We start from the raw sequence: 25,229 nt of genomic DNA, 5'->3' as shown, positions 1-25,229 counted from the left end.
GATCATGCCCCTGTCTCTCCGTTGTGTATATAAGGTAACTGCACTTTCATTCACCTCTCAACTAGATCAAAAGGCTGTTTTATAGTCTGCAAGTATTTCTGAATGGAGCAAGAGAGGCAAATGAATGGCAATGTGTTGTTAAAGTGAACCTGTAATCAACAAAACAAAAAGGAATTATACTTACCTGGCACTTCCTCCAGCTCCCTGTAGTTTGTGGGCTTCCCCGATGTCCGTCCAGTCCTGTCTGTTTCACTTCTGGCCTTAGTAACATCCCTGACTGAGTCATTCAAGGAATACAGCCCATGCGCGTCTTTTGCTGGGTGCCTACCTTGTTGCGCTCCTGCGCAGTTACAAGCAAGCCTTGAAGGGGTCTGAAACTCAGCATTTCCACTTTGCTCTAAAAGAATATTTACAGCATAAAATCTGCTAAAAAAAAAAAAAAAAAAAAAGAAGTTGTAGCAGAACAGCATTCAAACAGTTAAACAGAGCACTTTGTTCTTCATTGAAAAGCTCCTTGCTTCAGTGGGCAGCTTCTGGCTGCATCTGAAGAGGGGATAACATTATCTTTTGTTTACATTTCTTTTTTCAGATACATTTAGTAAACATTAGCAAACTGCCGAAACTGAGCTGTACCGAGCTGAGTAGCAGAAAGAGCTTAGAAGTGATTACTATATAGATTTTAATATATAAATACAGCAGCTATTCAATAAAATGCAATGACAGCTTTCAGAGCAGATAAACTGTACTTTGGGAATTCAATTTCATAGTATTTCATTTTTCTAAGGAAATAAAAAAAATACTTATTCACTTCAGACTATAATTACATATATAAAAGGTTGCTTCAGAAACTCTTCCCGGAGAGTGTTGGCTTCCCTGCCCAGGGCCATTTCTTGGGCAGGCCGACCACCCTGGGCGCAGACCGGCAAGTAGAAGAAGGGGGCGCAGGCAGAAGGACATAACCGCTAGGGGGCTGGTGACGCGCGGTGCAGCCAAATGGAAGAATAAAGAAGATTACCAGCTCAATCACCTTCATTGACTCCTCCTGGGCTGCCTGCGTCAGACGTCAAGTCATCATCACGTCACTCACCACCGCGTGATGACACCTGATGTCCTGTAGCGGTACTGCAGGCTGTCACCACCGCGTGATGACACCTGATGTCCTGTAGCGGTACTGCAGGCTGTCACCAGCGTGTGATGACACCTGATGTCCTGTAGCGGTACTGCAGGCTGTCACCAGCGCGTGATGATACCTGATGTCCTGTAGCGGTACTGCAGGCTGTCACCAGCGCGTGATGACACCTGATGTCCTGTAGCGGTACTGCAGGCTATCAGTGCGCGGCACCCATGGAGGAGTCGGCTTTCCGGGCTCTCTTCATCTGTGTGTTTCCCTGGTCCCTGCTTCCTCCTGGATGAATGGCTGGTCACTAGTAAGTAGGCAGCTCTACTTGTGACCTGTGGCTGTGCGACTGTCCCTACAGAGCAAGGGTTCACGAGTCTACAAGGGTGGGGGGGAAGGGGGCGCAATTTTTACACCCTCGCCCTGGGTGCAATTTCGCCTAGAAACTTCTCTGTTCCCGCCATTACATCGCCACGCAGACATCTGACTCACCGTATCGGCAGTAGCAGAATAGCTTTATTTCCTGAGCTGAGCCTCTCCACATTGCTCTGAACTGAGCGCAGTCGGGTCTCTGATAAGCCATTGTGCGCAATGAATGCACGGCCTGCTGGCTTGCAGTGCGGAGCGAGGGAGGCCTGCCAAGCAGGACGAATGCCACGGCCCCCCTCCCCTCCAAAACTCAAAGCAGAAGATGCTTCTCCAGCTGTCCAGAGGGCTCCGACCTGAAATGAAGCAGCCTGGGCCGGCGATGGCGCAGCTGTCGGTGATTGTGTAGCGGCGGGAGCGTGGCGGCTGCATCTGGACAGGATCGTGTCTGAACGTCTTCCAGCAGAACGGAGCGCGGGACGTCAGGGAGGCCGCAGCCTTTACTGACGGCAGGTCGGTCGTGCGTCACGCTAGGCTGAAGATCTAAACCGTATTAAAGTCATTTTTTCCAGATTCCAGGTGCCATCAGCGACAAATTAGCAGCGGATAATTGTTCTTTTGCCACCTGAGCATTGGGCAAACGTGAGAGCTTACGTTTTGTTCCAGTTTTGTACTCATTAAAGGATACCCGAAGTGACATGTAACATGATGAGATAGACATGGGTATGTACAGTGCCTAGCGCACTAATAACTATGCTGTGTTCCTTTTTTTCTTTCTCTGTCTGAAAGAGTTAAATATTGGGTATGTAAGTGGCTGACTCAGTCCTGAGTCAGACAGGAAGTGACTACAGTGTGACCCTCACTGATAAGAAATTCCCCTTTTTATCTTTCTTGCTCTCAGAAACCATTTTCTGCTAGGAAAGTGTTTTATAGTTGGAATTTCTTATCAGTGAGGGTCACACTGTAGTCACTTCCTGTCTGAGTCAGGACTGAGTCAGCCACTTACATACCCGATATTTAACTCTTTCAGACAGAGAAAGAAAAAAGGAACAGAGCATATATATTTGTGTGCTAGGCAGTGTACATACCCATGTCTATTATTATTATTATTATTATTATTATTTTTTATTTATATAGCGCCAACATATTCCGCAGCGCTTTACAAAGCACAATAAGACGACAAGGGGAACATAGATACAACTAACAAATATACAGCAGAGTTCCAAGCAGCACAAATATTGTTACAAAAACAGTAAACATTAGGAGGATGACCCTGCCCTTGCGAGCTTACAATCTAATGGGTAGTGGGGGACACACTAGGTAAGGGGGTGGAGGATGGATGAGACAGTGATTCTTTGCCTCTGATTACATTGTGACAAATAAGTAAATAAAGGGCTATAGAATGTTATAAGCTTGTCTGAAAAGGTGTGTTTTAAGAGTGCGTTTGAAGATGTCCAGGTTTGGAGCATGACGTACAGGCTGTGGAAGAGAGTTCCAGATAAGGGCTGATGCTCGTGTAAAGTCCTGGATGCGAGCATGAGAGGAGGTGATCAGCTTAGAGGCCAGGAGAATTTCTTGGGAGGAGCGAAGGTTGCGGGAGGGACAATATCTTGAGATTAGTGAGGAGATGTATGGAGGAGACAACTCGTGGAGGGCTTTGTATGTTAGAGTCAGGAGTTTGAACTGGATCCTCTGGGTAATGGGTAACCAGTGGAGAGAACGGCACAGTGGGGCTGCATCGGAAGAGCGTGTGGAAAGGTGAATGAGGCGGGCCGCTGCATTTAGAAGGGATTGGAGAGGAGCTAGCCTGTTTTTTGGTAGGCCACAGAGCAGGGTGTTGCAGTAGTCTAGGCGGGAGATGATTAAGGCATGAGCAAGCATTTTGGTGGCCTCTTGTGTGAGGAAGGGACGGATACGGAATATATTTTTGAGCTGGAAATAGCAGGTGGTGGTTAAAGAGGCAATGTGAGGTTTAAAGGAGAGCTCTGAGTCAAGTATAACCCCCAAGCAGCGGGCCTTAGTGGTTGAGGTTATTGGGGTGTTGTCTACCGTTATGGTTGCAATTGGTGGGGGTGTAGATAGCAATGGTGGAAAAATCACAATTTCCGTTTTCGTCATGTTGAGTTTGAGGAAGCGGGAGGACATGAATGCAGAAATGGCACGTAGAATGTCTATGTCATCATGTCACATGTCACTTCAGGTATCCTTTAAAAAAGAATTAAAGGCCAACTCTAGGCAGGGATGGAAATACACCGTAGAAGTCTACACTGCAGGAAGTGGCTGGTAAATGGATCCTGAATGGGAAACTGTTAAACAGGGTTCCCCGAACGTTTTGGGTCGAGGGCCAGGTCAACATACTTCAGACTGTTAGGGGGCCGGAGTATACAGAAAATGATGTAGAAGTCTTTGCAGGCCAGACAGTGAAGCATACCCAGGTGACAGTCCAATTGGACTGCAGAGTCACCTGATGTGGAATTTGATTGGAAACCAGCAAATTATTGCTTTCTGGCTTCTATGTGGATGGTTTGGGCCAGCACTGCTATTCTATATGTGGATCACCAATATCTAAAGATGTAGCTGACCGCATCTATAAGTAATACATTTTGTGTGTGTGTGTGTGGGGGGGGGGGGGGCGACAGTAAAAAAGTCTCAGGGGGCCACATTTGGCCTGCGGACCTTAGTTTGAGGACCACTGCTGTAAAAGATGCTGTATAAAAATAGTGGACATTTAATCGGACCTGAACTCAGAACTTCCCCACTGCTCAAAAAAATACCTAACAGCATAATAACCTTTAACCTCTTGAGGACCATGGTGTTAAACCCCCCTAGTGACCAGCCTAATTTAACCTTAATTGTCCACTGCAGCTTTAAGGCCAAGCTGCAGGGCCGTATAACTCTGCACACAAGTGATTCCCCCCCCCCCCCCCCTTTTCTCCCCACCAACAGAGCTCTCTGTTGGTGAGGTCTGATCGCCCCCCCGTGTTTTTTTTTTTTTTATATATATATATATAAATATTTGTTTGGGGGGGGGGGGGGTTTGAATATTTTTTGCTATTTTCTTCTTCTTTTTTTTTTCTAAATCCCCTCCCTCCCCCCAGCCGGCCAATCACGGCGATCGGCTGTCATAGGCTTCTGCCTTTGAGAGCCGATCGCCCTCTTGTCCCCCAGGGGGACAGCCGTGTGACACGTGCCGTGCTGATCGCAGCGCTGTACATGTAAATACACGGCGGTTTCACCGTGTAATAGTCTTCCGAACGGCGAAGGCGGAGCTCAGCTCCGCCCACCAAGCGGGAGATGCGCGCGCAGCGTGCGCGCGATCTCCCGTGAACTGCTGCCCCAGGACTTTACGCCAATTGGCGTTAGCTGGTCCTGGGGCTGCCGCCGCGGCCACGCCCATCGGCGTGACGCGGGCGGCAAGCGGTTAAAGAAAATAATGTCTTTGTTGCAGCTGATACAAATCATGCAATAAATCTGATGTGTGTCTACTTCCTGCTTTCATGGAAGCAGACATAGGGTTAATATCCTGTGTTTACAAATTAGCTGCTTTGCCAGGCAGCAGCGATTCCTGAGCTGACGAAGCTGACAGGTCAAATTACAACTTGTGATTAGTCACAGATGAGGGGTAATTAGAAAGGCTGAACTCTCTAAATACATACAGGGAGCATTTCTCTGTTTCCTTCTGTTCTTTGCATGAGTTCAGGTCCCCCCCGATGATCTGTTTGAGAAAAAGTAAAGATACTCATGGGAAAGGGGGTCTCAGCTACTGATTGGGATAAAGTGCAATCCTTGGTTACAGGATTTGCTGTCCAGAAGAATCTATTTCTAATGATATGAACAGTTCATTTCCATTGTCTGCTACCTGTCAGGAATCTTGCTAGAGATCGCTGTCTATAGGAGTGAATGATATATAATCAGCAGGTTCTTCCGGCTCGAAGGTCCGCTGGTTATCAGGCTTTACAGACGATCCAGAGATTAAACTAACTCTGGCTCATTTCCTCCATCATTTGCGGTCGTTAGTGGGTTTAATTACCTCTCAATAATCTTCCTACAGCGCTGGGTTTGTTTGATGTTCATTGTTACACTGTTGTGACACTTACCATCAAGTTCCTATAAATAAGCTCAGCGGCAGCTGCCGAACGCCGACGCAGAACGCGCTTCACGTGCAAGATGGCCGATGCGATGTTCTTCGGTTTTGGTTGGTGTTGTTTAGCATGCTGGTTCCCACCAGGCGTCGCTGGGCAGACTCTGAAAAAGTTTATTCTGTAGATGACAACTCGTAGGGTCTGTTTGTGGATCGTGGTGATCAGCTGATCGTCACACAAATGATGTTCTTGAAGACATCATCTGCTGATCTCCACATATGGATAAGTGGCGCACAGTTTCTGGGCACTGATTGGTACTTTCAGGTCGGTTTTACATTATACTGGTACGGTGATCCTTCTTCATATGACCTTGTGCCACGGTGCAGCGGAAGGGTCATATGCATAGGCCCGCCCCAGCCGACCGGATTTACATCACAGGAGCCTATAGGCACAGATGTCCTGGCACCTTAGACTCCGCCCTCCAGGAATCCACAAACCCCCGCCGAACCGCACCGCAAGTGTGCTGCCTGTCCCAGCAGTCACTTCTCCCTTACCCGTCATAGGTAGCTACAAGTGTCCCTCAGAATTAGGTAACCAGAGATACCCTCAGTATTAAGTAGCTAGTGGTGCCCTGACTGAAAGGGGATCTCATCAGTGGAATGCAGAGAGCCATGTGACTAAACTCTCATCAGGGCCGGTTCAAGTAACAATTGGCCCTAGGGCAAAATTAGCCTTGGGGCCCCCCAACGACACCCCCAGACCAAAAAGCATCATTAGAGGCCCTTTGTTGCAGCCAAATTTCCCTCCTGGGCCCCTGAGCTGGCTGTTGACCTTCCCCCAATCACCTCCCAACTTAACAGACTGCAGGGAGCAACATCCAAGACTTTCTTGGTTGTGAATTTTGCTGCCCCGAGAGGCAGAGCTTTCAGCTGCAGCTCTGCCTCCATGCGCATCAATCAGCGCGTATCTCCGCCTCTCCCCGCCCCTCTCAGAGAAAGAAGACTGAGAGGGGCGGGGAGAGGCGGTGATCCGCGCTGATAGACGCGTGTAGAGGCAGAGCTACAACCAAAAGCTCTACCTCTCATGGAAGCGCTCCTCGCAATGTGCCCCGGGGAGTTTGGGGGGGATTTAGTTAGAGTTCAGCCGCGGGGATGCAGCATTTTAGTTAGGGAAATAAGGTTACAGAGGTTTTTAATATAAAAACATGATATTTATGAGACTTCAGAGTCTCTTTAAAGGCAACTAAACCCCAATTTATTTTTTTTTAAATCACGCTGAATAGGGATGGCCCTGCCTAGGAGAAGTCACGGAGAAGCATGTGATCAGTTTGATCAGCTGGTAGATTAGTAAGGCTCTGAGTTGTTGGTTTTGATCATGCGTTAAAAGAGGAAGTCATCACAGCAAATCAGAACCTTACAAATCTATCAGCTGACCAACCTGATCACATGGTTCTCCATGACTTCTCCTAGGCATTGCTATCCCTAACGCTGATAGTGTAAAGGTGCCCATTAATGAGGAAATCCCACGTACGATCAATTGTCAGATTCAATCTTTATAATCGATTGGAAAAGACTCGATGCAGCTTCCTAGAAGTCATATTGATGCCTTTGATGTATTTATTGCACAAAAGACAACATTACGAACAAATGCAAATTTACTATGGCAGGCAAAATAGGTGACTAAAGTCAGGATTTAAAGGGAACCCGAGGTGACAGGGATATGGAGGCTACCATATTTATTTCCTTGTAAATAATGCCAGTTGCCTGGCTGTCCTGTTGATCTTTTGGCATAAGTAGTGTCTGAGTCAAAACCCTGGAACAAGCATTTGGCTAATCCAGTAAAACTTGAGTCAGCTGAGTCAGAGTACCTGATCTGCTGCATGCTTGTTCAGGGGCTATGGCTAAAAGTATAAGAGGCAGAGGATTAGCAGGGCTGCCAGGCAACTGGTATTATTTAAAAGGAAATAAATATGGCAGCCTCCATATCACTCTCACTTCGAGTTGACTTAAAAGTGACAGCTTCCCCCTGTTTGCCCTATTTTGCATGTATTCACAGGATTTCTGCTGAGTTAAAGAGGACCTGTAGTGAAAATAACATAATAAATAAACGTGCTTATTGTTTACAGTAATTATGAATGAATGATTTAGTCAGTGTTTGCCCGTTGTAAAATCTTTCCTCTCCCTGATTTACATCCTGACATTTATCACATGGTGACAACATCTTTACTTCTGCCAGGTGCAGCTCTGCGGAATGTTTGCTTATTTAGCGTTCCAAAGCCATTACAAAATATACCAGGTCTTTGAATGCTCTGGGGGTGAGAAATTCACATAGGCTAGCTAATCAGCCTAGGCTAAACATCACTGGGAGGGCAGGTTTACATTCAATATCTGATCATCCCTCGTCACCTATAGGACAACTGCAGTGAGAAGTATACCTTTTAAGCAATACCAGTTACCTCGCTACCCTGCTGATCCTCTGTCTCTAATACTTTTATCCATAGCCCCTGAACAAGCATGCAGCAGATCAGGCGTTTCTGACATTGTCAGATCTGAGAAGATGTGATTCAGACAGTACTGCAGCTAAATGGACCAGCAGGGCTGCCAGGCAGCTTGTATTGCTTAAAAAGACATAAATAGGGCAGCCTCCATATATGTCTACAGTTGTCCTTTAAATCTTTTGTTCCATTTTGATGATAACCAGGGGCGAAACAATAGACCCTGCAAGGGATGCAGCTGCAGGGGGGCCCAAAAGCCTCAGAGGGCCCCATGGGGGGGAGAAGTTTCTTTTCCCTGTCCTGAGAGACTGACAGCTATGGACACTGAGGGCTGGTGCACACCGAGCGGCTTTTTCCGCGTTTTCAGATCCGCTTGCGGCTGCGGATCTGCTTGGTCAATGTATCTCAATGGGGTGGTGCACACCAGAGCGGCAGGCGTTTTGCAGAAACGAAAAATGCCTGGGTGAGGCATTTTTTGGATTTCGGATGCGTTTCTGCCTCAATGTTAAGTATAGGAAAAACGCAAACCGCTCTGAAAAACGGCACTTCAGAGCGGTTTTGCAGGCGTTTTTGTTACAGAAGCTGTTCAGTAACAGCTTTACTGTAACAATATATGAAATCTACTATACTGAAAACCGCAGCAGCAATCCGCAAAACGCTAGCAAAACGCCTCACAAAAATAAAAAAAAGCGTTTAAAAATCTGCTAGCATTTTGCGGATCTGCTAGCGGGTTTTGGTGTGCACCAGCCCTGAGAGAAAAAACTTTCTGCTCTCTGCACAATTGTTCTAATGACTGCAACTGCTCAGCCACTGATAAGGAATCCTACAAAGTTTTGCAGACAAAGATTTATAGACAGTCCCTATTCAGTTTTCTGCACTCCATGCCTGTCTGTATGTGTGAAAACATGCAGGTTTTATCACAGAAGCTAATCTTATTGATAGAGAAAATGTCTGCAGTGCTTCGCTGCTGTCTGTTTTTATCTGCAAGGGAAAACACATACAAGTGTGCACTAGCCAATCGAATAACATTGGTTCTCAGTTTACCTGTGCAGAAAGTGAGAGGGGGGCCCATACAAAGTTTTGCAGGCCACGTGATTTCTAGTTACGCCCCTGATTACAGGCCTGTTGCCCTGACATCACTGGTCATGAAAGCATTTGAAAAACTGATAATGACTTATCTGAAATCCATCACAGATCCCCTGCTGGAATCTTTGCAATTTGCCTACAGGCCTAACAGATCCGCAGACGATGCCGTGAACATGTGTATGCATTATGTACTACAGCATTTAGATATCCCAGGAACCTACACCAGGATTTTATTTATAGATTTCAGCGCTGCATTTAATACCATAATTCCATCACTGCTGAACAGCAAGCTCTCCCAGCTACACATACCTGAATCCCTCTGCAAATGGATAACCGACTTCTTAACTGACAGAAGACAGCGTGTTAGACTTGGTAAACTCACATCAAGCTCTCTGACAGTCAGTACTGGTGCACCCCAGGGCTGTGTGCTTTCCCCACTGCTGTACTCACTTTACACCAATGACTGCATCTCCACAGATCCATCTGTTAAGGTTCTGAAGTTTGCAGACAACACAACAGTTGTTGGTCTCATTCAAAACGGGGATGAGTCTGCATACAGGCATGTGGTGGGACAGCTTTCCTCCTGGTGCAGCAGCAACAACTTGGAACTAAATGCTCTCAAAACCATGGAGATGATAATAGACTTTAGAAGATCTCCCCCCCAGCACCTCCCCTTAACCATAAATGGATCCACAATAACCCAAGTAGAGTCATTCAAGTTTCTTGGGTCCACGATCTCAAACGACTTAAAATGGGACAACAACACCGCCACTATTGTCAAGAAAGCACAACAGAGAATGTACCATCTACGGCAGCTGAAAAAGTTTGGCCTACCTCAAAATCTAATGGTGCAGTTCTACACTGCAATCATCGAATCCACCATAACATCATCCATGACTGTATGGTTCAGCTCCTGCTCAGCATTAGAAAAGGGGAGGCTGCAGCGCATCATCCGAACAGCGGAAAGGATAATTGGCTGTAGCTTACCTTCCCTGCAGGATCTTTACACTAGCAGGTGCAGAAAGAGAGCGACCAAAATTGCCTCTGACCCCTCTCACCCAGCTCACTCCATCTTCCAGCGCATGCCTTCAGGAGTAAGATTCCGGTCAATGGCTACCAAAACCTCCAGACACAGGAACAGCTTTGTTCCTCAGGCGGTAGCCATACTTAATGCTGAACCACATTAGAGCTGCTAGGACTTAATAGTAATCAGCACAGAACTGTAAATGAACAATTCTCACATTGCTTACTGCCACTATACTTATAATGTCCTTAACTTGTAATATTCACACTTTCTGTCCTTGTATTGTTTTTGTTTAGCAACTGCCAAGACAAATTCCTTGTAGGTGCAAACTTACTTGGCGAAAATAAATTGATTCTGATTCTGATGATACCCATTTCGTGTTACGTACGTCATCCAAAGAGTAGCGTTCCTTATATAAGCAACCCTGGTTAGTCACGTCACTCTACGTCACTTTTGGACTGGTTTACTTTCGAATAAGGGGTTTCTCTCATTTTTGGCCACTCAGTGTATATAACTACAGTATAGGAAGCGTTTCTGGTGCTGAACCCAGGAATGGTCAGTGTGATTTGCCTTCTGAAAGAGAAACTCCGACCAAGAATTTAACTTTATCCCGATTAGTAGCCGATACCCCCTTTTACATGAGAAATCTATTCCTTTTCACAAACAGACCATCAGGGGGTGCTGTATGACTGATATTGTGGTGAAACCCCTCCCACAAGAATCTCAGAGGACGTGGTACTCCTGGCAGTTTCCTGTCTGTGAACCTTGTTGCATTGTGGGAAATAGCTGTTTACAGCTGTTTCCAACTGCCAAAAAAGCATCAGCATCTCCTTCCACTGACATCACCTGCCAGCAGTAAAAATGTCACCATGTAATAAATGTCAGAATGGAAATCAGGGATTTAAAAGATTTTACAATGGGCAAACACTGACTAAATCATTTATACATAATTATTGTAAAAATGAAGCACTTTTTTATTACATTATTTTCACTTTAGTTCCTCTTTAAAACAGAAGGAATTTGTGATAAATCAGCTTAAAGTGAACATCTGTAGTTACCCACAATGCACCGCTACTGAATATGCACATTATATCTTTATACTCCTGTAGCCAGGCTCACATCCAGAACCGCTGGTGTATAGCAAGCCTGTAGCCTTAAATATTACACAGCCACACTAACCCCACATGCAGACAGCCTGTTTCGGACTTTTGGTCCTCATCAGTGCATGGCAGAGATGGATATGGCTGTATGGGATAGGGGCTTGGACCAGTACAACACCAGCTCGGGGTGACCCAAAACCACTAGGAAGTTTTTGGGGACATAAAGAGACTGAACAGCCCTCCTACTAAAAAGCAATGCTAAGTGTGGTTTGCTTTCTTAAAACAGAAGGTATTAAAACCAGGAAAACTACCATAAAAAGTGGGTATCCTGATTTAATGCATTCTACTATAAGTCACTACAGGGCCTCTTTAGGACGTGTACTTTGTCCAAGGATCTGGAATAGAGCATAGCGTCCATCTGTCACTCCTCCATTGTCCTTCAGTGACCCCAGCTCTGATGGCCGCAGCACGATTTGGTCTTTATATTAAGCAATGTCCCTTCAATATGTCCCGATGACTTCTCATCTCTCTGGGGTTCCGGCACCTCCGTCCTTGCTGTACCCACCGCTGTCGCTCACGCAGACCCTCGCGTACCTGAAGGCAGTTATTTCAAGTTTCTAATATCCCGTCTCCCTGGAGACTGGCGCTAGCCCCGCAGCCCAAATAAGGTGAGGCTGTCTACCGGATAAAAGCCATTTATTCCGCACTCCGGTTTATGACAAGCTCTCCACGCTCGGCCTCGCGAATGTACTTTATATTGTACTTGTAGCCATTTCACTCTGAAATAAATGACCTTTCCGCCGCGGCGGTCCCTGGTGCTTAATAAACGGAGAGATCGCGAGCGCTGATCGGCACTTTGGCGAGTTGTAAAACGGGGAGAATAATTAGCTTGCAAGGATGAACTGATAGCGCAGAAGTGAAATTTCACAAAGAATTACCAGAGCGTACGCGAGTGACGGTCGCTACGGCGCCGTAGGACGAAGCACTTTAACTGTTCAGGTTCCGTACCGATTCTGCAGGTTTTCATTAAAAGACGCAAAACATTTATATCACGATTTTCTCCTGGTGGACTCATAGCGGCAGGGCTGCAGCCAACAGGGCGTGGTCTATAGGCAGTAGCAGTGTTAGGGAGTCTTGCCCAAGGTCTCCTTACTGAATAGGTATTGGTTTACTGAACAGGAAGAGCCCAGATTCGAACCCAGGTCTCCAGTGGCAGAGCCCTTAACCAGTACACTATCCACTTTATTCTTCATCCACTATCAGTAATATTCTCCTTTTAGCTGTAATGGCCTAACAAACACCAGCTCTGCATGTTCGTGATCACAGAGACCTGGAGTGGTTTGGTTACCTGAACAGCAACCTATGCTAATCCGATTTCCAGAACTAACTTACCCTCATCCTATCCCTAACACTAACCTACCCTCATCCAATCCCTAACACTAACCTACCCTCATCCAATCCCTAACACTAACCTACCCTCATCCAATCCCTAACACTAACCTACCCTCATCCAATCCCTAACACTAACCTACCCTCATCCAATCCCTAACACTAACCTACCCTCATCCAATCCCTACCACTAACCTACCCTAATCCAATCCCTAACACTAACCTACCCTAATCCAATCCCTAACACTAACCTACCCTCATCCTATCCCTAACACTAACCTACCCTCATCCAATCCCTAACACTAACCTACCCTCATCCTATCCCTAACACTAACCTACCCTCATTTAAATCCCTAACACTAACCTACCCTCATCCAATCCCTAACCCTAACCTACCCTCATCCAATCTCTAACACTAACCTACACTTATCCAATCCCTAACACTAACCTACCCTCATCCAATCCCTAACACTAACCTACACTCATCCAATCCCTAACACTAACCTACCATCATCCAATACCTAACACTAACCTACCCACATACCATCCCTAACTCATCTAATCCCTAACACTAACCTACCCTGATCCAATCCCTGACACTAACCGTAACCTACACTCATCCAATCCCTGACACTTACCTACCCTCAACCTATTCCTGCAGCTAGTAGCTGGGGGTGCACAAGGAAATCCGAGGTGAAAATAAACTGATAAGAAAAACAATTGTATCCATCCTCCTTCTCCTAAAAATGACTTTTTTTTAATATTCCGCAGTTTTATTTTATATTTAAATCTAGTTTTTACGTTTTTTACTGTTTCATTGTCTTTGCTCAGTGATACCTTCACTGAAGTATGCTAGAGCTGAAATGTATGAATTATAGTTCCTTTTTATCTCTTTCCTTCTCTCAGAAGCCATTTACTGACAAGAAAGTGTTTTATGGCTGTAATTACTTATCAGTGAGGGTTATGCTATAGTCTGACACAGTCAGACCCGGTCCTGTGGGCAGAAACTGTCACTTGCATACCTGATGTTTAACTCCTTCAAGCAGAGAAAGAAAAAAAGGAGCACAGCCTAGTTATTTGTGTGCTAGGCACTGTACATACACATGTCTATCTCATCATGTCACATGTCACCTCGGTTGTCCTTTAAGATGAAGATAGTTGTAGGTTTACCTTTAATGATAGCAACAGTATTATATAAAACTAGCCAACCCGCGTCGTAGCATACGCCGCATCTATCTATCTAATAGAGTACGTGCCTCAACCTTGAAGCAAGAAGAAGTAGGCTTTCCATGAGAAAATGTATGCGTGCTCAAAAACCAAGTTTAACCCTAGCAAGTCTGGCTTTGCAAATCCGGCCTAATTGGCTATTCATGAGGCAATGCTCATGCAAATATGCATTTGCTTTCGCATGCCAAACTATGCAGGGTCAAAAAACTAATACTGCAAAGTGCTCTCTCGCTGCCTGGGAACCACAGCGGCACCCCGGAGTGGGAGGCTGGGTGGCGCAGCCGCTCCCCCCCCCCCCCCCCCACAAGCGTGGCCAGCGCTGGGGAGAGCCGTCCGCACCCACCTCCTAATATTAAAAACAGCCACTTACCTTAACGTCCATTGGGTTCTGCTACATGCGCATTAATTTTCTCATGGAAAGCATTTTGTGCAGTTTGTATCCTTTGGAAGCAGGTGGTGGATGGCTTGCTCCGGTGGTGTGAACCCTGGAGTGAGTGCGCCTGTCCTCTCCCCCCCCCCCCCCCCCCCCCTCTGGAGTGCTGTATGTGAGCCAGCCCTGAGCTCTAAAGCTCGGGGTGACCCATGCTTCTCTCCTTTCTCATGTGGTGCCCCCAAATTAATGCGCATGTAGCAGAACGCAATGGACGTTAAGGTAAGTGCCTGTTTTTAATATTGAGAGGTGGGTGCAGACGGCTCTCCCCGGCGCTGGCCACACTTGGGGGGGGTCGTCTACGCCACCCAGCCTCCCCCTCCGGGGTGCTGCTGTGGTTTCCAGGCAGTGAGAGAGCCTGGGACCCTGCGGTCCCCCCAGTTGTATAAAAAGGGGGCATTGGGAATCCTCCCCGTGGCGCTCCTGGAGGCCTGGAGCACACCAAAAACTGCTAGCAGATCCGCAAAATGCTAGCAGATTTTGAAACGCTTTTTCTTATTTTTCTGTAGCATTTCACCTAGCATTTTGCGGTTTTGTAAAGCGTTTTTGGTGTAGTAGATTTATATATTGTTACAGTAAAGCTGTTACTGAACAGCTTCTGTAACAAAAACGCCTGCAAAACCGCTCTGAACTGCCGTTTTTCAGAGCGGTTTGCGTTTTTCCTATACTTTACATTGGAGGCAGAAACGCCTCCGCAATCCAAAAAATGCCTTACCTCGGGAGTATGCGTTTCGGCAAAACGCCTCCCGCTCTGGTGTGCACCAGCCCATTGAAATACATTACCCAAGCGTATCCGCAGCCGCAAGTGGATCGCAAAACGCTGCCGAACCGCTCTGGTGTGCACTAAGCCGGATAGTGCTAATGTAGCATGTAGCAGGGTGACTGCTTTGTGGTATTGGTTTGTGCATGCATTTGCATGAGCATTGCCTCATGAATAGCCAATTAGGCCAGATTTGCAATGTCAGACTTGCTAGGGTAAGGCCTCTTTTCCATGGACTGTGAATAGGCAGTGAAATGGCTCTCAAACTCTCACAACTGCTCACTGCTGCCTGGTAACTGCTCACTGCTGCCTGGTAACTGCTCGCTGCTGCCTGGTAACTGCTCGCTGCTGCCTGGTAACTGCTCGCTGCTGCCTGGTAACTGCTCGCTGCTGCCTGGTAACTGCTCGCTGCTGCCTGGTAACTGCTCGCTGCTGCCTGGTAACTGCTCGCTGCTGCCTGGTAACTGCTCGCTGCTGCCTGGTAACTGCTCGCTGCTGCCTGGTAACTGCTCGCTGCTGCCTGGTAACTGCTCGCTGCTGCCTGGTAACTGCTTGCTGCTGCCTGGTATCTGCTCACTGATGCCTGGTAACTGCTCGTTGCTGCCTAGTAACTGCTTGTTGCTGCCTAGTAACTGCTTGTTGCTGCCTGGTATCTGCTCACTGCTGCCTGGTAACTGCTTGTTGCTGCCTGGTATCTGCTCACTGCTGCCTGGTAACTGCTTGCTGCTGCCTGGTAACTGCTTGTTGCTGCCTGGTATCTGCTCACTGCTGCCTGGTAACTGCTTGCTGAGCACACAGCTCAACAGTCCGTGGAAAAGAGGCCTTAAACTTGGTGTTTGAGCACGCATAAATTTTCTCATGCAAAGTACTTCTTCTTCTTGTTTGAAGGTTGAGGCACTTAGTCTATTATATATATAGATTTATAGCACAGTCCCCAGTATCTGGCACCGGCGGGGATCACCTGATGCTGAATACCTGTTCTTGTTGGTTGCTTGAGCATCCAACTTTGTTTTTTTCTACCTACATAGTGTGTACCAAATAAGAGTCAGGTAAACTGGGGAATGATCATTTATCATCAAGAAAAGTAATAGTGATTTTAACTTTTGGATTACCTGGTAAGCATTCTCATTACTTGTTTACCAGATAAAAGTAAAGAATTGATTTTTTATTTTATACCCGTCAGTTACACTTTAATAAAAGACGAGCAAGTAATACAGTTAGTAACACTAACCTAACCTCAACCGATCCTTAATACTAACCTACTTTCATCCAAGCCCTAAAGCTAACCGCATCTCAACAAACACCTAAAACTTGTTTAACCCTAATCTACCCTCACCAAACACCTAACACCATCCTAACCCTCACCCACCATCAAACAATATCCTGCCCTCAAATAATACCTATCAGTAACCAACCCTCACACAGAAAATGCAATGAGCCTAACCATTCCTGATTAACATCACCAACCTACCTTAACCCACCAGATGTACCCATAAACTTTCATACAAACTAACGACACTGCAAGCTCTTTACAACTATGATTATTGACCCGAGGAAGCAGTGAGTGCAGGACGAAATGCGTTGTCAGTTGTGCTATACCTATTAAAATTGTGGAATCCGTTTAGTTGTCTGCCATAAGGTAAGCCAGCACTTACCTTACTTTTGAAATGATTTTTAACTATTTTCTATATTTTCCGGGCACCACCTTCTAGCTGTTACTTACGTTGTCTCCCCCGTTAGGGGAAACATTTTATTACTATTACATAGTTAGTTACATAGGAAGATAGTGTTATAAGGAAGATAGTGTTATATTGCAACAGGATCTGGATAGGATGGCTATATGGGCACATACATGGCAGATGAAATTCAATGTTGACAAATGTAAAGTCATGCATTTTGGTCGTACCAATGGTCTAACACCATACAAAATAAATGGGATACAGTTGGGGACATCAAACTTGGAGAAGGACTTAGGAGTACTCATCGACAACAAGTTAAATAATCGTACTCAATGCCAAGCCGCTGCAGCTAAAGCTAACAAAATTTTGGGATGCATTAAAAGGGAAATAAAAACTCGAGATGCTAGCATAATATTGCCCCTGTTTAACTCTCTAGTAAGGCCACATCTGGAATATGGAATTCAGTTCTGGGCACCACATTACAAAAAAGATATTGCAGTTTTAGAGCAGGTGCAGAGACGAGCAACAAAATTGATACGTGGGATGGAAGGTCTCACTTACCAAGAAAGGTTAGATAAACTGGGTTTATTTAGTCTAGAGAAAAGACGCCTTAGAGGAGATCTAATTAACATGTATAAATACATCAGAGGGCAATATAATAGCTTGGCGGATGAGCTTTTTGTCCCTAGGCCTTCTCAAAGGACTAGAGGACATGATCTGCGCATGGAGGAAAAACGTTTTAGCCATTTATTTAGGAAAGGGTTCTTTACAGTAAGAGTGATTAAGATGTGGAATGCATTGCCACAGGAAGTCGTTATGGCAAACTCTATACCTGCATTTAAAGGGGGCTTAGATGCTTTCCTTGCGTTGAATGACATCCATGGCTACAATTACTAGGTAATGCCAATGATGTTAATCCAGGGATTTTATCTGATTGCCATCTGGAGTCGGGAAGGAATTTTTACCTTGTAAGGGTTTTTTCGCCTTCCTCTGGATCAACAGGGATATGTGAGGGAGCAGGCTGGAGTTGTACTTTGTACTGGTTGAACTCGATGGACGTATGTCCTTTTTCAACCAAAGTAACTATGTAACTATGTAACTATAGTTATTTGGGTTGAAAAAAGACATACGTCCATTGAGTTCAAACAGAAAACAAAGTACAACACCAGCCTGTTCCCTCACATATCCCTGTTGATCCAGAAGAAGGAGAAAAACCCCCTACAAGGCATGGTCCAATTAGCCTCAAAAGGGAAAAAAAATTTCTTCCCGATTCCAGATGGCAATCAGATAAAATCTCTGGATCAACATCACTGGACATTACCTTTTAATTATAGCCATGGATGTCTTTCAATGCAAGGAAAGCATCTAAACACCCTTTAAATGCAGATATAGAATTTGCCATAACTACTTCCTGTGGAAATGCATTCCACATCTTAATCACTCTTACTGTAAAGAACCCTTTCCTAAATAAATGGCTCCATACACAGATCATGTCCTCTAGTCCTTTGAGAAGGCCTAGGGACGAAAAGCTCACCCACCAAGCTTTTATATTGCCCTCTGATGTATTTATAGATGTTAATTAGATCTCCTCTAAGGCGTCTTTTCTCTAGACTAAATAAACCCAGTTTATCTAACCTTTCTCGATAAGTGAGACCTTCCATCCCACGTATCAATTTTGTTGCTCGTCTCTGCACCTGCTCTAAAACTGCAATATCTTTTTTGTAATGTGGTGCCCAGAACTGAATTCCATATTCCAGATGTGGCCTTACTAGAGAGTTAAACAGGGGCAATATTATGCTAGCATTTCAAGTTTTTATTTCACTTTTAATGTATTCCAAAATTTTGTTCGCTTTAGCTGCAGCGGCTTGGCATTGAGTAGGATTATGAAACTTGTTGTCAATGAGTACTCCTAAGTCCTTCTCCAAGTTTGATGTCCCCAACTGTATCCCATTTATTTTGTATGGTGCTAGAGTTAGACCATTGGTATGACCAAAATGCATGACTTTACATTTGTCAACATTGAATTTCATCTGCCATGTATGTGCCCATATAGCCATCCTATCCAGATCCTGTTGCAATATGACACTATCTTCCTGAGAGTTGATGATTCTGCACAATTTTGTATTATTAGTATTTATATAGCGCCAACATCTTCCACAGCCCTGTACAGAGTATATTGTCTTGTCACTAACTGTCCCTCAGAGGAGAACATACAAACTTTATAAAAAAAAATGTGGAGAAGCGAAAAAAGGGATAACAAAGACGTCACATATGCACAGTGTGCCAACAGAGGGACGTGGGAAACATTTTTTTTTTAAATAATAAAAAACCTCCCCCAGCCTTAAAAACCCCTTATCACCCATGCGAGCTGGTATGCCCCATTTTGCATAGCACCTGTGTCCAGGGTTATGGACAAGTGGCTCTGCCCCACCTCCCCAAGAAGATGCGGGGGTGATATAATTATGGTAGGAACTTAAAGAGAAACCGTAACCAAGAATTGAACTTCATCCCAATCAGTAGCTGATACCTCCTTTCCCATGAGAAATCTATTCCTTTTCACAAACGGATCAACGGGGGGCTCTGAATGGCTGGTTTTGTGGTGAAACCCCTCCCACTGTGTGATGTCAGCACCTCACAGCTCTGAGGTCCTGACATCATACTGTGAGAGCCTTGTTGCATTGTGGGAAATAACAGCAGTTTCCAACTGCCAAGAAACAGAGGCGTAGCTAGGCTTTTCAGCGCCCGGGGACAGAGACAGTTATTGCGCCCCTTGTAGACAAATTGGGCATGGTCACGTATCAGAATGTGGTCATGGTCATGGGTGGAGCCAAATGTACAAATGCTGTTTAGATAGCCAGATGTGCCCCTACCTACCACCCTTTTAGATAGCCAGTTGAGCCTCCCTTCCCCTCGTTTAGTTAGCCAGATGTCCTCCCTTGTTTTGCTGCTGTTAACACTGCTGCACTCCTCTACAGAGGGAGGGAGAGAAGCAAGGGCACTTGGGGGTGCGGTGACCATGCTCTGCACCCCCTTAAAGTGCTGCGCCCGGAGACATGTGTCCACCCTTGCCCACCCATAGGTACGCCTCTGCCAAAAAAGCAGCATCTCCTTCCAGTGACATCACCTGCCAGCAATGTCACCATGTGATAAATATCAGAATGTAAATCAGGGAGAGGAAAGATTTTACAATGAGCAAACACTGACTAAATCATTTTTACATAATTATTGTAAAAATGAAGCACTTTTTTATTGCATTCTTTTCACTGGAGTTCCTCTTTAAGGTGGAATCAGTCCTGTCTTCTATATACTTCTGTCTTCTCCTGTATGCTGTTTTGTGTAGCAATTTGGCTGACATCCTGACATCTTTGTTTATAAAACATGCTTAGTACATCTGTGCACCATATTTTTCACAACCCTGCATTTCCACAGTGATAATGCCTCCCAAAGCCACCATAACTCGCAGCACAAGATAGCCGCCGGTGCAGGGGGAGCATCCCAGCCTGCTGTGCCAGTGCATCCCAAAGCCACCATAACTCGCAACACAAGATGGCCGCCAGTGCAGTGGGAGCGTCCCAGCCTGCTGTGCCAGTGCATCCCAAAGCCACCATAACTCGCAACACAAGATGGCTGCCAGTGCAGGGGGAGCGTCCCAGCCTGCTGTGCTTACACAGAAGGATATAGCTGTGCCGCCTCATTACAGAGAAGCAGCCTCTACACACACATCACTTCAGGGGCTGCATCCTCTCCTCCATCTCTCATCCCTCTGCTTCCCGATCTCCTCACAGGAAATCAATACCCAATTTTAAGTACTGAAAGGAGGAAGAATAAAGAACGACACAGCTCATTTATCGCGCTGAATTCGTTCGGGGACTCAAATGCCACTCAATTCTCTCCTCCACAACTGGGATTGTGATTTCCGCCTTCAGCGCTGGTCTAGGCCGGATAGTTACTGCTCTGAGACAGTCGTAAAACGTATTAATGTTCTTTAGTGTACGAGAGCATCTAAAATTCCACTGGAACTCCATTTAGCGCTTGGTGGGTTGCCAGTTGCCACACAGCAGCCAATGACGTTCTTGCTTTCATGTTCGTCATAACAATAACATTTCTATAGCGCTCTTCTCCCGTAGGACTCAAATCGCTTAGGCTCTCTTAGATTCAGTAATAGGTAGCAGGATGAAGTATTAAAACAAAGGGCGCAATTATATTTCTGCAAATGCAAAACTGAACAGGTGGGTTTTCAGTCTGGATTTAAACACGTCCAGAGATGGCGGCGGCGCTGTCCTGATCTACTGAGGTAAGGAGTTCCCTAATGTAGGAGCAGCATGACAGAAGGCTCTGGGACCAAAAGTTTCCAAGTGGACTCTGGGTATTACTAGATTATTAGAACCTGTGGATCTGAGATTGCAGGGATTGCTACGCAGCTGTAACATTTATTTCATGTATCCAGGGCCCAGATTATGTAGTGACTGTAAATGTCGGCCGATCATGAATGGGATCCTCCATTTTATAGGAAGCCAGTGAAGGGAGTGCAGGACTGGTGCTATCTGGCAGTGACGGGGTTGGTTGGTTGGTTAACAGTCTGGCAGCAGTATTCTGTATCAGCTGTAGGCGGTACAAGTCCTTGTTTGGAAGGTCGGTGTAGAGAGCATTGCAGTAGTCCAGTCGGGATGTGATGAAGGCGTGGACTAAGGTTGGCAGATCTTCTGGGGAATTGAGGTGCTTGATTTTTGCAATGTTCTTTAATTGAAACATAGGATGATTTCACCACAGCAGAGATGTGAGCTCTGAAGTTTAAATCCCCATCATCATTAGAACTCCCAGGCTACACAAATGATCAGATTTACTAGTTCGGTGCCTCCTATTCCCAGTGGAGAAGACTGCAAGTGAAGTTGTTTTGTTGTCATGCGCTGCCCTCCGATCAGAAGGACTTCCGATTTATCTGCATTTAGTCTCAGCCATTTGCCACTCATCCATTGCTGTAATTTGGCTAAGCAGGCGTCATACAGGATTGAGTGTGATTGACGGTGGGAGGGCACATAGACAGCATAGCTCCCAACTGTCCCTCTTTTGGAGCCCTGTCCCTCTTTCCTCCTCATTTGTCCTTCTTTCAGGACTTTGTCCCTCTTTCTATGTAAATATATATATTTATCTACTAAAAAATGTGTATGATTGACTCTAAACTTTATTCCCAACCTTTAAATTGATATATTACTAATTTTAAAATGTTAATATGAAGAAAAATGAACCAGGATAGAAAGGACCAGTGTGGTTTGAATTATCCAACATATTTTTATTATGAAACTTTTATGGTATGCGTGACTAGTGGTGTCCCGGGGGCGTGATCAGGGGTGTGGCAGGGGCGTGGCTTAAGTGTCCCTCTTTCTCATCTCAAAAAGTTGGGAGATATGAGACAATAAGGAAGCAGGGAGGGGTTGGGCAGGCCTCATGATAACTCAGCATGTCTAGTTATTCAGTCATCACACACAGACATGCATAAGGCTACAGATGTGCTGCGTGATCAGGAATAGAGATTGTCCCGTCTGCTTCCTGACATGTCTGACATCCGTCTCATTGGAAATACAATTATGGCAAAAGTTGTGCTACTTATGCTCGGAGGGAGTCTCATATGCAGACAGCATATAGGCTTGGAATAAAGATAATGTATTGGCGTGGTGAGGAAATTCTTTATATTATTGCTTCACCTCTTAAAGCAAACCTGAACTGAAAATTAAAAGTCAAAATAAATATACACATGTCATACTTACCTCTCTTTCTCCTCTCCTGTGTCCTGTTTGACCATTGTGATCAATGGAATTCCCTGTCCTCCATTTTATAAATGGCCAATTACCCCATAACAGCTTCTGAGTCAGCACACTGTTAAACTGTAATATATATCGCCATAATGTCCATAGGGAAACGTGGACATTACCTTGCACATCATTTGTCCTTTCAGTTATAACTGGCAGCAACTGATATATAACTGACAGCAGCTGATATATTTCAGTTCTGACAAAATCCCCCTACCACCCTCCCCCTTTACCACTCTCATGTTATTCCTCCTCTCCTCGTCTCCTTTACTGCTTTTTCTTTTTTTTCCTCCCCTCCTTACATCTCTTTTTTTCCCCTTTTTACTCCTCCTCTTTTACCCCACTCTTCTTTCCTGTCTTTTTCCCTCTCTCCTTTGAATATCACAGTGCTTATTATGGTCAGGGTGACCATTTACGGGGTCACTTAAAGAGGAACTCCAGCCTAAACAAACATACTGTCATTAAGTTACATTAGTTATGTTAATTAAAATAGATAGGTAATATAATCTCTTACCCACCCTGTTTTAAAAGAACAGGCAAATGTTTGATTTTCATATTTTTGGATGAAAGGAGGTGACGGGGAGCATGAGACACAGTTCCAACTGTCCTGTGTCCTGAGCGCCTCTCCCAGTTGCTAGGCAACGTGAATAACATAGGAAATCCCTTCATGCTCTGCACAGCATCAGGGAAAAAAAGCCTGGGCTTTTTTTCTTTGATGGGTGGAGCTTAGGTACAAAATGCAGCTAAAAATGATGCTTTGATAATAAAAACAAAGTTCTGATGCTGTGAAACTGTTAAAGAAACACCAAGCCTTTTCAGTGCTGCTGAGTAGATTTTTAGTCCGGAGGTTCACTTTAAAGGACAACTACCAAAGATAACTAAAATTCTAAATGCCACATATATTTCTAGTAATTAATGGCAAAAAGCAATACAAAGGCTTTTTACATCTTTTCATGTTTTGTGTAAAGAAAATATGACATTTATAGAGAACAGTTTTCACTGTGGGCATTACTATGGAGGACTGTGTCCAGCACATCCAGCATACAGAAATAATATTCACTGGCTCTAATACTGTTAGTAAAATGTGTCCAGAATGATAGAAAACAGAAATATAGCTTCAAATAGGTGTGTAAATAACTCATCAGCTGCAGCTCTGTGTGCCAGATGCTGCCTCTCTATCTTTCTGTCTTGCAGTATAAAGTAAACAGTTTATAGACAGGAAGAGCTCATTCTGAATAGGGATGGCTGGGGGATCATCCAAGAACAGGAATAAAGTACAGGACCTTATCTTCAGATCCTTTCTCTGTAGCTGACAAATCCCTCAGCTGTTCTCATAAGATCTGTGAGAAAGCAGTGTGTGTGTGAGCAGGGCAGAAACAAACAGTAAATCATTCCTTAATGCATAATGGTACCTATCTACACTGTATAGCTCTAGCCAGATGCTGAAACATGTTACAAACAGGTTATAAACAAAGCATTTTTTTTTCATTCAGGCTGTGATGAGAGACCCCTGAAAAGCTTTCTATTGTTGCTGGCTAAACGCTCTATACGTATGTTGGGTTTACAGAAGGACAGTTTCTTTTATAGTTGTTCTTTAAGGACTTTAGTACTGAGTGTGCAAGGTGGGAGGTCCAGAACTTTACTTTCAAATGTTGACCCCAAAAGACCCCTGAAGTATACCGTGTAAGGGGCCCAAAAACATTGGTTATAGGTTCTGATGTCAGACCTGGCGATGACGATTGTCCTCGGAATACCATCTCTGCTCATTACTCTCTATATTCAATCTGATATAATGATATTTTCCTTTATTTTTGATATTTTCCTCAACTCATTGTATGTCTTTCATTGCAGGATTAATCATCCACGAGGGACCCTCTGTTTATCGGATATTTAAACGATGGCAGGCCGTCAACCAACAATGGAAGGTCCTCAACTACGACAAATCAAAAGACTTGGAGGATCAGAAATTGGGGACGGGCCAGAGGCCCAACCAACGTCCTTCCTCCCAGACAAACAACTCCACCACCACAGTTGACCCAGCCAATAACTCCACCCCTGGTGACAGTGGTAACCATAGTAATGGCCATTCGGCTACCCTGTCCAGCCATCACTGTGCTTACACCCTATTCCACATCCTCAGCCATCTTAGACCGCACGAACAGAGAAGCCAAACCAACGCCAACAGAGAGTTCGTCATGAGAGTCACCACAGTCTGAGCTAAACCCGGAGGCCTTATCTGGCAACTGCGTGCCTTTCCTTCACAGCGAGCACACTAGGCCTCAGCTGGACCTTCTGACAGACAGAAGAGAGGTCGAGGAAGCTGACGTGCTGATCCGGCCCGGTCTGCGGTCCATTTTATATAAGTGCAATACTGACTGTATACTGAGTAAGGAGGCTCGAGCATGACCATTGCACCCATCCAGTGTGGAAGCTCTTGCTGTCACCAAATCCTCAAACAAAAGAGAGAAATAAAAAAGGAAGGGAAGGGAGTCAAAATGGCCGCCGTGCCATGTCCACCATGTTGTTGGTTTCTGGTTAGTTTGCAGGCTCAGCGGTTCCGCACAAGCACAAGGGGGAATCTGTGAGGTGTTTTCATTAAAAAAAATAAGACTTCAGGTCCAGAGTCTGTCTGTGTTTATTTCAGTTTTGCAGATTCCTCTCATGATGT

The 25,229-nt window shown here is 45.2% G+C and overlaps 1 protein-coding gene across 1 annotated transcript in view; it reads left to right on the top strand.

Moving 5' to 3' along the window:
• Positions 1-25,176, top strand: part of MARCHF4 (membrane associated ring-CH-type finger 4) — a 125,149-nt gene extending 99,973 nt beyond the window's left edge. Inside the window, exon 4 of the mRNA XM_068246086.1 lies at positions 24,413-25,176. Coding sequence (XP_068102187.1) covers positions 24,413-24,777 — 365 coding nt within the window. The 3' untranslated portion in view covers positions 24,778-25,176. The remainder of the gene's footprint in view (positions 1-24,412) is intronic.
• The last annotated feature ends 53 nt before the right edge of the window (positions 25,177-25,229 follow it).

Source organism: Hyperolius riggenbachi, chromosome 7 (assembly GCF_040937935.1).
Source record: "Hyperolius riggenbachi isolate aHypRig1 chromosome 7, aHypRig1.pri, whole genome shotgun sequence".
Classification (NCBI taxonomy): Eukaryota; Metazoa; Chordata; class Amphibia; order Anura; family Hyperoliidae; genus Hyperolius; species Hyperolius riggenbachi.
This window is presented reverse-complemented; position numbering and strand designations above follow the sequence as displayed.